General features: G+C 53.5%; 1 protein-coding gene across 1 annotated transcript in view; it reads left to right on the forward strand.

Annotated features, from left to right (window-relative positions):
* Positions 1-29: 29 nt before the first annotated feature.
* OPRD1 (opioid receptor delta 1) overlaps positions 30-16,434 on the forward strand; it is a 30,062-nt gene continuing 13,657 nt past the window's right edge. Inside the window, exon 1 of the mRNA XM_019547938.1 lies at positions 30-252. Coding sequence (XP_019403483.1) covers positions 35-252 — 218 coding nt within the window. The 5' untranslated portion in view covers positions 30-34. The remainder of the gene's footprint in view (positions 253-16,434) is intronic.

Here is a 16,434-nt window from a genome sequence, read left to right on the forward strand (position 1 = left end):
GCGGGAGCAGGAGGCGGCGGCGGCGGCGGCGCCCATGGAGCTGTCCGCGGTGGCGGGTGCTGAGCGCCCCAACGGCACGGAGCAAGCCCCCTTGCCCTTGCCCTTCCCCAGCCCGGGCTCCAACGGCACCCAGGGGCTCCCGGGCAAGAACGCCACCTCCATCATCATGGCCATCGCCATCACCGCCCTCTACTCCGTGGTGTGCGTGGTGGGGCTGCTGGGCAACGTCCTGGTCATGTATGGCATCGTCAGGTACGCGCCGCGCCGCGCCGCGGGTCCCGCTCACGGCTCGGTCTTCGGCGCGGCCAGGGACCGAGACCCCGCTGTCGCTGTCCGGCCCGACCCGCGCCCGCGTGCCCGGGGACGTGCCAGGGCGAGCAGCGCCCACGCGCGGGGGGTGGGAAGAAGCGTGCGTGGAGAGCGCCAGGGTGGGCGAGAGTGAGGGAGAGGGGACTGCAGACGGGGGCGTGAGCAGGACAGGGCTGCGAGAAGCGGGGTGGGGATAGGGCAGGCATTCGGGCGTTTGTGTGTGCGGGCAAAGTGTGCGTGTGTGAAGTGTAGCGGATGGGAGAGAGACTGTGTGCGCTCGTGCCCACGGGAACAGTGCATGCACAGAGGAACGGGGTGTGTGTTGGTGTGAACAGTGCGCCGGGGCAGCAGGTGAGAGCAGAGAGTGGGGGTGGGATAGCATTGGTGCAAGAGGGGAGCCAGCCTATGCCAACAGACGCGTGTGTGTGTGTGTGAGTGTGAGAGAGAGATAGCAAGGCACAGAGCAGGAGGGAGGGAAAGAGCCTGTGTGTGTGCGCGCAGACTTGTGCATGCTGAAGAAGGGGAAGGAAAAAGCACCCCTAAAACCACGGACTCCAAATGCTGCACGTGCCTCCAAATCCCTGCTGTGGCTCCTAGAGCAGAGCAGGCAGTCGAGGAGGCAGTGTGCAAGCAGCGCAGTCCTAGCGAGCGCAGCGTGCAGCGCTGGGAGAGGCGAGAAGTGGGATCCGGGGGAAATGCAGCACGCTGAAAATGTCTGGCAGCAAAGCCACGGCCCGTCCCCCTCAGTGCCAGCAAACGTCAAGGGGGTGAAGCCCGGCGCTGCCCACATGCAGGCTGAGAGCACTTTGCTCACGTGTGGCATTTCTGTGCATCGCACAGCTGGGCTGCGGCTGGGCAGAGGGAAGGGGTCGCATCTCTCAGCAGGCATCGCTTCCCCCATCGAAGCCAACGGGCTAATCTAACTTACGCCCGTTGATAAACCGAGCCCCTGTGGAGAATGGTTTCCAAGCCACAAAGAGCTGACCGTGCAGCCCCGTCTCGGATGAGCTCCAGTGGAGACCCCCAAACACCCTTGCACAACCCAGAATAGAGATCCTCGTTCTTTTTGACACAGGCAGAAAAGATCCTGGGCTCCAACTCTCTTCTCCTGCAACACCTTTCAGAATCCTCGTTAGATAACAGCCGTTCTGACAGAGTCTCCCAGAGAGACACAAATGCCCTGGCATTATGTGACGGTTATTTAATAAAACACCCTGTAGATAAGCAAGTGAAGATTTTCCCTTAGCAGAGGACAGGGACACAGATAACAGCAGATCTCCCCCCGAGGACTGGCCTGAGGTGCAAGCTAACATTAGCCAGATAGAGAGCCATGATTTCTTGCCAACGGAGAGGAACGGATGCAAGTTTCCCCAGGAACAGATGAAGCCTGATCCAAAGCCTATTGAAGTTAATGGGAATATTTCCACTGACTTCAGTGCCAAGCCCAGTGGAGTTGGGAGCAAACTAGGTGCTGGAAATGGAGAGCTAGATCCACAGCTGGCGTGAATTGGTGCAACTTTTTTTGACTGCAGTGCAATCGCTGCTGGCTGAGAATCCAGCCCTGAGTCTGCAGCGTCTCTCCCGTGACCACACTCTCCCTGGTCTCATTCATCCACCCAGGCACCCAGGGCTCTTTGCCTGATGTAGTCTTCTCTCCCCCCTCTGCTGTCCTCCTGGACACTCCTAGCTGACCGCAAGGAAAGGCCAGTGGTTGCTTCCTTACAGTCTGCATTGGCTTAAGAGCAGGTGAAGCTGTAGTTACCAGAGGCACTGGGCCGGTATCTCCCCCCTATTGCAAACCTCCCATCAGCTCACTGGACCTGCCCATAACTTTGAAATCAGCCATATGAAATCACAGTGCTAAGGGCCAGGGGATGATGCCCCGGCTCGCACCATGAGCAGGTCGATTGGCCTGACCAAGAACACGTAGGAAACAAATGCGCCAGCACGGCCCAGGCCTGCGGCTATAAAACCCTCGGTAAATTTTACTGCAGCTATTATTACCAACTGTGAGAGTATCCCTGTAAGGGCCAGGGGTCTTAATCCTGGAGCAGCATCCTCACGTGCAAGGTGCTGTACGAGGGGTTGCAAGAGGGCTTTTTCCGCCTTTGTGGGGCTTTATCTCCTCCTTTCAAGGCCAGGTTCGAACACCGAAAGCTGGGTGATGTAAGTTGTGTGCGCTACACCACCACTGCTCTGATATTTTAATACTCTTTGGCTGTTAAATGGGGTTTTTTATTTGTGCACCTCAAAGTGTTTCACCTGCGCACCTTAAAATTGATCCCCATTTTACAGGTAAGAAAACTGAGGCACAGACTAATGAAGCAGTTTGCTCAAGGTCACCCAGGGATTCAGTAGAAGAGCCCAGATCTCAGCTCTCCAGGCACAAAGCTGCCTTGGGAGCTATGATTTTTGGAGCAGGGATTTGAGCCTCCCTATCCCACGGCCCCAGGGGAGAGAGAGCCTTGACACCTGGCTACAGCACCTGTCTCTCTGGCCCAAGGAGGATTTCATTTACCATATTTATGTATATACTTCTCTCCCCTCCCCCACAACTGTGTTTTGGGAAGGAAGAAAGGGATTTTTTTCCTTTTAACCAAACTGCTCAGAATCAGTTTCCCCATCAGAGACAGGCACCCCAATTTTCAATCTGATTTCCCGGGAAAGAATGAGTGTAGTAATGTGAAGAAATAAGGTACTTGGACAACTAAATACAGCTCCAACAAGGCAGGAGAACCAGCAGGTCAGAGTGCTCCCCCAGGCTGTGGGCTCAAGCCCCTGCTGTGATGCATGTGGGCTGCCAGGTAAAAACCACTAGGCCAGAAGTTATTCTGGGGTCTCTCTTATAGACCCAGAAACCAGACCTGGGCACTTGAATCCTGGCTGAGGACCCTCTGTAGAGGGAAGCATCTCTGGCTGGCACTGCCGCTTTTTGCACAGTGTTACAGCTGGTGAAACCTCTGCTTTTCTGCGAGGTTAAAAATCCAAAAGACAAAATTATAGCATTCCCCAAACAAGGTCTTAGCAGGGCAGTAGAGTCAGACTGAGAAGTCTGCCAGGTGCCCAGTACTAGCCCCATGAGCAAAAAAAAGATGCAGCTGGGCACCTACGGGGCTTTCCTACAGCAGGACGGGTTCAAGTTCATTGTCCGTTTGTAAAATGGAGTAATAATATCAACAGCACGGAGCATAACGAGGCTTCCTGAAGGTTTGTGCAATGCTTTGAGGCATTCACAAGAAGCTCGTTGCCTAAGTGTTATTATTAATGACATTATACCGTATGCAAAAGCCAACAGTGATGCAGAACAAGCAGCAGTAGGAACCAGAGGGTTTTTTAATAAGGCAAGCTGCTGTAAAAATCAGAGCCTCGTTCCACGTCGCTTTGATTTCATGATTTCCAACACAGCTGCAGACCTCAGCAGAGATGGGGCCAGAGCCATGCTTTCGAAAAGAAAGCGTCACACCCCCCAATCCCTCCCCACCGGTCTGAAGTGCTTGTCCTGCTGATGAATGGAAATGAGGGAAAGCTGTGAAGATCCAGGAGGCTAATGAACAGCATTGTTGCAGCCTCAGTGGCGACTATGAAACCTCTGCTTTTCTGCAAGGTTAAAAATCCCAGCGGCGAAATGATACCATTCCCCAAACAAGGTCCTGGCAGGGCAGCGGCACCACACTCTGCCTACAAAGCTGCAGCTGGCGAGCAGAGGCATTGAACGCAACAGGGCAGCATTTGCTCAAAATCCCGAGTTTTAGCTATTTTCAGCTTGCTCGATATTCTGCCAGCAGACTCAGTACCAGTACATAGCAACCATCACATAAGGTCACTCTGGCCTGGATCAAACTGCATAAGAAATAGATGGTATGATTCACACAGGGGAACTAAACCTACCCATTAAACATGGACTGCAAATGTGCTACATAAGCTGTGCTTATCAGTCTCCTGACTGACTCTGCTCCGGTCGAACTCGATGCACCTCGGCTAGCAGGTCCGTTAGCTTATCTTTCAGTGGACAAATTCCTCCTGCTGCATCAGGTATAAAACAAAGCAGGAGTTTTTAGAGACTGATCCTGAACAACTGAAGCCAATGGCAAAACTTGGACAGACTTCAGTGAGAGCAGGATGGCTCTGATCTGGCTTGAGCTAAAGCTGTGTGCCAAGCTAACGTCTATTAGGTCCGGAGGATCGGTCTAGCTCCTGGTGCTTTCTGTGAAGCGCCATGAGTTAGACCCAGGAGCTGCACTTCTGTTTGCATCTGAAAACACGCCCACTGCTTTTGGCCAAGGGGGTCCTTTACCTGTTGATTTGAGGGGACTGGGGTTGGGGAACGTACAGCATTGGGAAGCCCTTGCTTGTGAAAGGAAGGGAAAATAGCACATGGTTAAGCTTGCTCACAGCCAAACTAATATGCAATTCAAATGCATCTTAGGAAGTGAAATAAGACTGGGAGGCACGTCTGCATCTATGAGATCTTTAACCTGCTTTTGTCTGGTGTTTTTAACCTTTCCAACTGTGGCTCGGGTGCTTGCGCATGCATGTGTGTGAAGGAAGAAACGGTGAGACTGGCAGGTCCAACGGGGCCCAATCCAAAGTCAATGGGAATTGTCCTTTGACTTTGGGGCAGGTCAAGGGAAGCAAATAGAAGCATGAAAGCTAAGCTAGAGAAATCTACCCGAGTGTCAGCCTGACAGATGTGTGTTATTAGCTCTGTAAATACCCACCGCTGGTTGAGAACAGCTTGGTCAGGAAGGGCACGGTAGAAGCAGACTGTAGCATATGGGGAACATCCTTTCCAATTCTACTCGTTAGCTAGCCTGTAACCTTCAGTCCCTCCACCTTAAGTGCATTGTGGACAAAGTCCTGCACCAAGGTATCTGGCATCTCATTTACCAGGCCAACATCTGCTGCCAGGATGAGCTCAATCCACAAGAAAGGAAAAGGCACCCTCTCTCCTGCACCTTCATCCAGACATGCTGGAAGTGTTTTACAGAACTGAATTAGCTTTAGTTTGCCTCTGCAAACCTATTTACTGAGAGTTTCAGATATGCTTACTCCCAAACAGTTTCTTTCTTCCTCCCTCTGGGCAGTATTTATTGCTGAAACCAGCTGCCAAATCAAAGGCACCTGTGAGCCAAATTCTCGGATCATCTGCCTCGGCGTACCTCCAGCTTACCCCACGTGAGAATCCAGCCCAAAAATTAAGTGTGGACTTGGTCCCTTCAGACCCTGGGCCACATCCTGCTTCAGCTGCAGTGGGGTAACAGAGAGAGAACTGCTTGGGTGAATGGGGTCGCTCCAGATGCACTTATGGTGCCCGTCGTATCAATGAGGTCTGTGCAATGGAGACGCAGCAAGTCTCCACGCAGGGCCAGGTGGGAGGCTGCAGGAGGAGGAGGGTAGGGAAGGGTCTTTCCCAGGGCACACGACCTGGGTGAACTAGCACACCCAACACCCAAGGAAGCAGGGAGGAGCACCGTGGAGCCAGGATCCAGCCCCTCAGACTGGTGGCTGCAAGGAGGAGGCAGGGCAGGGGAGCTTGTGCCACGGAGGAGAGCATAGCAGAGGTCTGGGGGGGGCTTGTGTCTCCCCTGCCATCCACCTCGTCCACCCCCCAGATTTTTTGAAGCCACGGGCTGGGATAGCGCTAGGCTCTGGTGCCTGGATGCATAGACTGGAGGAGGGCAGGGCAAGGGCATTTCCTATCCGCAAAGCCTGGCGGGCGATGGAGAGCGCCAGTCATGCGTGGCTGATGGTGGCAGGTTCCCAGGTTGGGCACTGGAGGGGGCGTCAGCAGGGCCAGAGCAGCCCCAACCCAGCCCAGTGTCATTGACAGAGCTTCAAGGGCAGAAAGGCACCTAGGCAGGCCTGGGGGTGCGATGCACTGGGGTCCATCGCTGCCAGGACCGAGCAGGCTGAAAAGAGCAGCACTGACTGCAGGAGCCCAGGAGCTGCCACGCAGAGGAGGAGCCCGACAGGAACCAGGATAATGCAGGTGCAGAGAGAGAGAGAGGCCAGAGCTGTGCAACTTGAGCCCGGGGGCAGGTGGGGGCTTGAAGCCTCATCAAGAAATTCTCCTGCATGCACCATTCACGACGTGGCTTTGCTGCTTGCACTTATCACTGCCTTGATGCTACGCTGGCAAAATAGCCCTTGACACGCTTTGCAACTTCGTGATCTCGCCTGAGCGCACCCGGAGCATAAGTGACACTGTCCGCTACCGTTACTCACCGCGTGGGCTCCTGGCGGAGATGCACGCTGCCTTGGTAGGTGCCCGATGCCCAATTTACAGAGGCAGGATTCACAGTGGGCTTGTTAGTGCTTTTCTTTCAACCCTGTGACTTCAAGGTGTTTGCTGCTCCTTGGATTAATGGATTTTAGCAGCTGGAGGCCTTAGCAACACGGTGCAGAGACCTATTCTGTTGTTAAGACCTGCTTTGGCCTTTTTGAAAGTCTTTGGAGGTGGCTGCAGCATCTCCCAAAGGGGGATGGTGCTTTAGGCAGCCAGAAGCTGCCATCCTGGCTTAGGGTTAGATCATATGGACATGGATCCAGACCGTCTGCCTCAGCTTCCCAGTGCACGGGAGAGACGCTTTAAACAGGAGACAGCGCCTTGCCCCTGTGCAGGGAGGCCCTGCTCGCTACCTCTGGGGTTGTGCCCATCGATTGTCTCTTTAGGGCTCTGGATCACTTCAGGAGCAGTCTCTGTGGTGAACTGAGTGCATTCAGGCACTGCTCACCTGGGCTGTACACAGGGCAAAGGCTCCTCGCTCCCTTACATAAGCATGCAAGTCTAGCCAGGACTGGTCCCTTAGCCCCACTCAGCCCATAATGCAGAGATTCCCAACCGGGGTGCCTCGTTATCCTCTCAAGGGTGCCGTGGTCTGCCACACGATATTAGCATGGTTTACACTTGCAAACCTGATCCGCAGGATAAACCCAGAGATTTCAAAGTACAGCGTTAAAACTGCCCAATTATTTTCGCAAAAAAGTCAAAAAAAGAGTGAAAACTAAGAGCTGGCATTTTCCAAGGGTGCCTTGAATCTCTCCAGGATGGCCTCAAGTCTAAACAGGTTGAGAACCATTGCTGTATTGGGCCCTTTATAGAGGAGGCTCCTAACAGCTTCCATAGAGATTTGTCTGAAGAAATCCTTGTCCAGATCCATCACGTTCACTTGCTAGCTATTTAAATACCCAGCGTCTTCCAGGGACGCTTTCCAGAGGAGTCCCTTCTGGATGTCACATACCTGCACACGCACACACATGTGCAGATATGCATACAAGGCGCCAGTACACATGCACACACCCGGGCACACTGACATGGATACGCACGTGGTCAGCCATGCAGTAGTTTATTTGATCCGTGACTGTTGCATAAGAAAATCAGATTTGCACTCGCACAGCCAGGAAAGCTGGTGGGTGACGTTCTCAGAATACAATGAAAAACCCAGAATCCTGAGAGAAGCAACAGGGAAATGACAGTGAAAATACCAAGATTTGCCTAACTGAAGGCCTGGAAGTGCTGCTCCGGTTATAAACACATCGCCGGGCCCATGACGCACTGCACAATGCTCCCAGATGCCGGATTAACATAACAGCCCGTAATGGCTGTGAAGAGTCTTTTCCAGTCCATCAGTCAATTATCCATGTCGTAAGATGAAGTTACATGATATAATCTGATGGCTCAAGCAGACTGTGCTCCGTTAGCTCGCAAAGCATCTGCCCTTTAAAATGCTCCTAAGTATCGAGGTAAGGATTTTTGCAGGTGATGTCTTTTATTGGACCCAGCTGCATGGATGGGATAAAAGTTAGACAAGCTTTTCAATCTATAGAAACACAGAGAAGGGGATTGGCCTGGCTCCTGCGGAGTCAGTGTTAAAAACAAATGAAGCTCTTTGTCCTTACCCCGGGTTTAGCACAAGGGTTTAGCGAGGAGCCACTTTCACCCTGCAGATTGGCCAGACTTCAGCCAGGCTCCAAAGCACTGTAGGATTTCTGCAAACCAGCCTGCCTGCTGGAAGGGATTTCTCCCAGCCATGTGTCTGCATGCATGCCCTCTTAATGAGATGGCTAGTAATGCATGATACCGAGATGAGACCAGTGTTTGTTCCAAGGCCTCGCTGGATAAGCAAGTTTTTCCTCAATACCCACCACCACTGTCAGCTCCTACAGGTCTCAGCCAAGAGCCAGATCCTCTGTTGGTATTTACTGATGTAGCTCCGATGACTCAGTGAGGCCACGGGGATTGAAAAGCTTTATTGAGGAAAAGCTAAAATTACAGTTTTTGGAAGTTGGAAGACAATACAGCACCCTGCACAGTGTAGCTACAGACACATAGCTGGGGTATGTTGATGCAATCTAGGACATGTAATTAGTCATGCAGCCTATTTTAGCCCAGGGTAAAGTAGTTAGAAAATTCAAGATCTAATCCTGACTGTCCAAAACACACAAGCAAGCAACACGCATGATCACTCAAGTACTTATCATGGGGACTGATTAGCTGTTGCTTCATCCTTTGCTTCACCATGGGTGCCTGTGGGACGTGAGAGCAAAGGGCTAACGTTGGAGTCAGGGCAGGACACTGGTGGGCCCAGGTAGGAGTGACCAAAGGAGGGGTGAGGCAGCAGATAACCACCCCTGATCCTCATCCTGTTTAACCACTGAAGGCAAGAGAGCTGCACTGATGCAAAGAGAAGGAGTCTCATCATTCTTCCCCAGGCTGCTTCTCCAGGAGGTGTTGGACCCATAAGGTGCATCTACATGTTCAGGTAATGCACTTCAAGTAATGTGCATTAAATTAAGTCTCTCCGTTGTGAGGTACTAGAAAAATGTGCATTAGCTTATTTTAATGCACATTAGCTGAAGAGCACAGGGTTTTTGCGATGCTTTAATGTGCACTAAAATAGGCTAATGCGCATTAAAGTGCATGTGTAGATGCACCCAGTGGCTAAGAGACGGGGCTGTCTCTCCTCCTGTCCAGCCCTGCTCAGGGTGCCCGACCACCCAGGGTTCAGTGGGTCCCACTTCCACAGACACTAGAGGCAGGACTTTGAGGCGGGTCTGATTTAAACTCCTATCTGCCAAGTGCTCTCTCCAATTCTTGCAGCAAGAAGTTTCCTTCCAGCCAAGAGCAAATGCCAGGGAGTTTTGGGTTAAGCCCTGCAATAAAGCCAGGCACATCCATCACACCCAGTCCCACCCGGGAGGGACAACAGAAACAATATCCAGGCTCCATTTGGAGCAGGCAATGACGCATTATTTTGTTCTCTTACTGTAAGGTGCCCAGAGCTTTGCTTGGCAAAATGCGTGCTAGATGCAGGTGTGATATACATTCACAGCCAGTAACTTGCTCCTGGGGACCAGAGCAGAATTGGGCCCTGTTGCACCGGCACCGTCATTCTCTTCAAATGGCAAACAGCTCGGCGAGCAGCGTGCACCCATCCGGGGAAATAGCTCCCTTTGCGTAGCACATCCCCTGGAGTCACAACGCCCTTCCTCGCGACAGCTGCTGTATCCGTTTGGGGGGATAAAAACCAAGTGACAATTACAACTGTTTAATCAAGAGGACAGTATGAGGCAGAGACAGCCTGCTGGTAGCATCCGTCCCAAAGGTGACGTGGGGACTAATGAAGTGTCACGCAGGTACAAATACTCCAGACTGCTCCTTTGTTGCAGAAGTTGCCAAACGAGGATTAAAGATGGAAGATCCAAAAAAGCAGAAATCGTGGCATTTTGTCATCTCCCAGTTCATATTCAGCGCATCTTCTTTCAGCTTCAAGACTTTCCCCGATAGTTTCATACACACCTGAGCCATACAAGGCACGATAGCTGCACGGTGCCTGTTTAATCGCTATGAGCTCCTCTGCCCGGGAGACTCGATCGGCCTCACTGCTGTGAAATAAGTCGTTCCACGGCAGCTGATCTGGGATAACTACCCATGTGGATGCTCTGTTCTGAAATAAATGTGACTTAATGCTGGAAGAATCACTCGGTTTCCAAGACAGAGAATTTCCAAAGGGGAGCAAATAGTCTGAAAAAAAATCAGGTCGTTTTTATCTAGATGCAGAGTAAGGGAAGCGTGGAGAGAGACAGCAGGCCTGGCCCTGCCAGGAGCCGAGCTCCTGTTGGAGGTAGATGGGGGAGCACCAGGTACCGTGAAGACCCGAGTCCCCCAGAAAGCACTGTGGAGGGGCGGGGAGAGGATACCGAGTACACGATGCCTTTCTCATCTTCGTGGGCTTGATTCAGATGGGTCTTGCCACTATTCCTCAGGTGTCCAAGCGAAGCGTTAAGCAAATAGGACGGAGATGCCGAGGCAGAAAGCTCAGGAGCTGGCCCCTGCTCTGAGCTGGGCTTCAGGGTACAAGATGCACCAGCTGGCAGGGCACAAGCAGGATGGGGAAGACATCGCACAAGCCAGAGGGCATGGGGCGAGCCAGCAGCCTGCTCCAGCCACGGCATAACCGATGGACCGGCAGTGCCCTCCTGGCATAGCAGGACTCTTCGGCCGATCACCGGCTGACGGAAACAGCGGTGCCGTTTCCCACCAGCTGCCCCTGCCCTGTGCCTGTGGGCGAGAGGAGGCAGAGGTAAGGAGGCCTCTGCCTCCGAGCCATGGGGGCGCAGTGAAACGTCCCGCCTGTCCCCAGATTCCCCTTCCCCAGGACATGGAGGGACAAGAGCTGTCAAGTGGAGGAACATGACGGGGCAAAGGACACAGGAGCGGCCCGCTAATGATGCCACGGTCACAGCTGCGTGTGCACCCCACGTCCCATAAAATCACAGACAATGAGGGTGGGGATGGTGCTCAGGAGGTCGCATCTAGTCCAACCCCTGCTCCAAGTAGGACCAGCCTCAGCTAAATCACCACAGCCTAGCCTCCAAGGATGAAGACCCCCCTGGGCAGGCTCCACCCGCCCGCATGCCTTACTGCATCCGTACCGTCGACCTGATCTCCCCCCAGCTCCAAGCCTGCTGCTCAGGAGCAAGTTGGGGCAGCATCAGTGCTCCCCCCGGGTCCCTGCCACACCACGGGGATAGCAGCACATCCCTTCCTCGCCGGGGAATAAACCACGACATGGTGCGAGTCACTCGGACTGCGTCTGTCGGTGCGCTGATGGTCAGTCATCATGGAAGAGCCACAGATGGATGGAGATGGATTCAGTTCCCGGCTCTGCGCGGTCCCCAGCTGAGTCACTTCATTTCTCCGTCTCAGAAGGATCCTTCCCCTTCTTCTCCTGCCTGCTCTCCATCTATTCAGACTGCCAGATAAGCAGGCTGGCTCGCTAAGGATCCAGGAAGCTGGCACAGTCGGCTCCCGCTGTACGTACAGCCCCTAGCACCCAGGGGCTCGGCTTTGGGCTGCTCCTGTAATCCCACCCTCATCGCTTCACACCGTTCTGCAGCCTAAGGATGCACGTCGGGTCCCGGCAGGGATCGTCTGTGTCCTTTGGCTGGAGAGCATCTCTGCAGTGCCGCCCAGGGCCTCGCTCTCCATCTCAGCTGCCTGGCTAATCGTCGCGTCGTCTTCACTTTGTTAGGAAAGGGATGGGGGTTAAGTAGCCGAAGAATGGGAACACGGTCCATTAAACCTCTGAACTCTTTTGCGCGGCGTCGGAGGGTGGGAAGGGAAGGGAAGAGATTCTTGCGGTGACAGGCCAGGGTCACTCACAACCTGCTTTTCCCGTAGCGCTAGAGGGTTAGCATAAGCTAATTACAGGGTGGCAACATGGGTTTTTAGCAGAGGGCAGAAAAGCAAGGCGGGGGGGACTGGGAGATCTCACTGCGCCGGATCCCCAGCATAGCTGTTTGGAAGTCAGTAAAAATGCCTGGATGGGAAAGACTCAGTGAGCTCCCTCCAAATGCATCCCCGGCAGCACTGTTAGGCCTGGTGATGGGGCGTGAGGAGCTGGGGGCAGGTCCAGGACCCAGCCCCATGGAGTGAGGCATGAGGCCACTTCAGTCTCCGTCAAGCAACCCTCCCACCCCAAATCTTGCGTGCTTGTGGTGCGCTGCCCCAGCTGCTAGCACGGTGCCACCGGACCACGGCTGGGTTTGAGAACGGCCTCTCTGATCATCGCTCACCTCCTCACCACTGCACGGACCAGCACAGCCCTCCCAAAGCCCAGCCAAGCCACGTCCACGCTGCAGCAACAGCACCACAAACCCAATTCCCACCCAATTTGAACAAAGACCCACCCTAGTGACTCTAACTGTGATGTTAACGGAGCCCACAGACCTCATCCACCCCACCATCACCATCCTCTTTCTCCGTGCCACGAGGGCTGCACCGTACGGGGCTGGGGCTGACACCAGGGCACCAGCAGGCCCTGCCACTGGGAAGGAAGGCCTTTATGTCTGGCAGACCATGAGCTTTAAAACCCCTGTGGCAAAGGCTGTGTCACTGCAACGTGCGCATCGTGCTGTGATAAGAGCTGCTGCTGCTCGGGGAGAGATCTGGCCAAGCTGCCTAGGGAACAAGCTGTGGGTCTGGGCAAAAAGCTGCTTAATTCAGGGCCCCCATATGGTGGAGTAGGGATGGGGGATGAGCATGCATACAGGTTTGCCATAAGCTCCAGCAGACATCACCGAAGAGCAAGGCCGTTCCTACCCCCCGGCCCTTGCAGAGGGACTGGGAGCTGGGAAGGGGACTGGGAACAGCTCCAATGCAGCCGTAGGGTAGCCCGTGATCCTAACCCAGCCCTTCTGCGAGGCTGGGAGAGCCTCAAGTGATGGCAACTCCATTGGTGTCCCAACAACTGCAAGGTCCTGGTCCTTCCTGGAGCCCCACATCTCGTTTTCCCCCATCAGTGGAGGGGAACCCCCAAATGGAGACTAGGGTAGGGTTGGACAGGCTGGATTTGCTCCTAGATGATGCTTAAAAAGCCACATGCCCACCCACGTATGACCTGTTTCCCATTTAACCTTTCCAAGCCCCACCGAAGCCATGGGGCAGGTTGCTTCAGTCGCACGTGGCCATGCACGTACCCACTGGTTTCTATGCTCCCACCCTGCAGTGGGGAACAAAAAAGCTGATGGGATGAATTAAGCTTTTCTGAAGTCAATAGAGTCAAACACTTTCCACCACCAATGATTTTGGCCCATGGGGTTGTGCAGGTCATTCCCCCTCGCTGAGATCTTTTTTTCCTACAGTAATGTCTGAGCAAAGTAATTTATGAGCAAAGCGAACGTGGAATAATTGTTATTGCCCAGACGCATTGCATTAAGATGGGCGGTTATGAAACAATAAGGAGGCAAGCATTAATTACAAGGGTTTACCCGAGTCTCTGAAAGAAATCGGGGATGTTGTGAACGCGTCTCTCAACGGGTTTGAATTCTGCATGCTTGTGTATGCGGCCGTAGCACTTTTGGCAACAAGGGATGTTTGCTCTGGCGTCTTGGAGCAGAATTTGTCCTACTAGGGAGGAGGGGATGAGAAAAGAGGCATGCCCTGAAGGTACTGGGCTCAAGAAGCTTGGGGGTCAGGTCCCAGATCTCCACAGGACCTGGGGGACTGGCACCTGGGCCCCAGTTTCCAAAGACATCACACACATCGTCGGAGCCAGCTTTTGTAGACAGCTGCCCGCTCCGCACACAGCGTTCGTATCATCTGGGCCTTCATCCATCTGCACTTCATGGATTTGTACGGGGTGGTTTGCATAGGACTGACCCTGCGTCGGGCAGGGGTTGGACTAGACAACTTCTGGAGAGCCCTTCCAGCCTGACTTCACTAGGATTCGTTTCCCATCTCTGAAACGGGGACCACCATCTTCTCTTCACGTCTGGTCGACTTAGATCACTGGGGCTTTGTAGTAATGTTGGTCGCTCCGGAGCGCGGGATACGGGTGGATCCTAATGGTTCCCAGTCTGGGGAGCAGACCAGCGGTGCTCCATATTTTTGCCCTGTGAGCAAGATGGGCAGCACTTGGTCTGTCCCCACGCCCGGGCACGAGCACCCCGGAACAGACCCTGGGGGATATTACATCTAGCCCAAGGGCAGCCCTGAGGTTGACTCGAGAGAGCTGGCAAGGCTTCGGGAACTAGGAAAGGGATGGGGGTTAAAAAAAAAGGTTAAAAAAAAAGTCCCGAAGTCTCCCATATTCCCAGTTCCCTTCTTGGCACAGCTCTGGGCCTGCCTGGGCAAAGGACCCGAATCCTGCTCTTCCCAGCACCCTTCCCCTTGAATTCCCCAAGTCTCGCTCTGTCCCAACTCCAAAGCTGCAAAGTCATTTCTTTGGTACAATGCACAACGAGTAAGGAGGAATGATTAATTAGAGCCATGCCAGCCAAAGCCGTGACTCTGGTATCTTTATCGCTGTAATCCTTTGTCACAATATACGACTAATTATAGCTGGAGTTTAAATCTATTATGTGAAAGCTAACCCTAGTGCCAACCTCAAATAACCCTTACTTTGGAGGATTTATTAAGACAAATTGATGGGAAGAACGAAGATAATATTTCTAGTCTTCACAGGCTGCTGGTCGCGGGGAGCCAGGGGGGAATTTGTTAGTGGTATTCTGGATTTTAAATGAATGCCCGATCTGCCCAAAACCATCTCGTGCTGCCCTTCCTCACCTGTGTCATCTTTACCCATGAGAATGGCTTCGTCGAACAACCGGTTGAACAAATGAGGTTTACATGGGCGGGAAGGGCTTACGGAAATGTGGAGAGTCATAACAAGACTGCAGTGCAGTTCACCAATTTCTTCTCCCCAAAAAACAAAAGAAAAATGTTTCAGGATGATCTGAAACAAACAGTCTCGGAAAGTTTCAGCGAAGCGGAAAGGAGAACAAAATGGAGAGCCTGCATCAAGCGCAAACGCTTCGTTCAACACACAATCAAACTTTCTTCTGACTTCAGATGTTTTTTTCAAGCTCGTTTAATCAAAAATTGCAAGGCTCTTTCAGCCGGCGAGCTGTTGGGGACGGGAACGTGCAGCGAGTTTCTGTAAACCATGCTGAAGCAAAGCAGTCAGACCTTCGAGGATTGTTTTGCTTGCTTTAGCCAGGCAGCAAAACCCCAGCGAGCGAGTCTGCGGAGCTTGCTGGCGTTATTAAAATCTGCTTTTTTTCCCACCCCCAAAAACATCCTGGCCCATCCATTTCTCCTAGGGGTATTGGTCGAGTAAACCGGTGATGCTCAGCCTTTGCATACCGGCGAAGGGGGACAGTGCTGGAACTGGGCAGTCGACCACCGCTGCTGGCAAGTGTGAACCAGCCGAGCGTCTGGCTCTGTCGCAGACTAAAGCCAAGCAAAGCAAATGCAAAATGTGACCAAATCCATCCCCTCCTTCACGTCCCTACGTGCCGGGGTCTTACTCTCACCTCGCTTGGGAGTCCATGAGCACGTGGCACGCAGAGCCGGGCCAGCGCGGTTGCAGGCAGCTGCCTTTGAAGCCCAGCCTAGTTTTCATGGTTAAAATCATCCTTCCTTTCTGAATGGGCTGGAAGCCCTTTGCTCGCCAGCCCAGCACGCAGGGACCACAGGCGCCTGCCCTCACAACTCCCCCACCCGGGGCAAGCTCAGCTTTGTCTGCCCGTGGGCCAGGCCGACGTACCCATCAGCTCTCCCCCCTCTGGGAAGCTCCAGTTCCCAGCTAGAAGCCAATGAAAGCGGGTGGGGTTTGTTTTGAAATCCAGCAACCGAAGTGTTAATTGTGTATCATGCACACAGGCTAATTAGAACAGGCAGGGCCCAAGTCACGCCTGGGGTAACGCCGGCGAAGTCAGCGGATGCTGCGCCTGGGACTGAACGTCATGGCCCTAGGCGCCTTTCATAGGGTGACAAGAGCTGTGAATGTCCTCACTCGCGCTCCTCTTTAATTAATTAGGCTGGATTTGCATGAGCCCTGCAGACAGGCTGTGCTCTGGAGTGGGCTCGTGCATGCCATTTGCAAGACAGCGAAGCTGCTGCTCCGCTGGCTGCCTCGGATACTAGCGCTGACCCGCCTGGCGCCGTGGCACGGAGAGCAACGGCGTGGTTTTGTCCGGCCAAGCCTAGCACAGCGGGTCCCAAGGATCTCGAGGCACCCCACAGTCCCCTGGGTCCCCCGGGTCAAGAATCACTGCCTTGGATCACAAGGTGGCAGCTCCTCCCCTCCAATGATGCTTTTTGCCCCCTGGGAAACAGCA

The sequence above is a fragment of the Crocodylus porosus genome, unplaced genomic scaffold (assembly GCF_001723895.1).
Source record: "Crocodylus porosus isolate Cpor-Errol unplaced genomic scaffold, CroPor_comp1, whole genome shotgun sequence".
NCBI classification, from domain to species: domain Eukaryota; kingdom Metazoa; phylum Chordata; order Crocodylia; family Crocodylidae; genus Crocodylus; species Crocodylus porosus.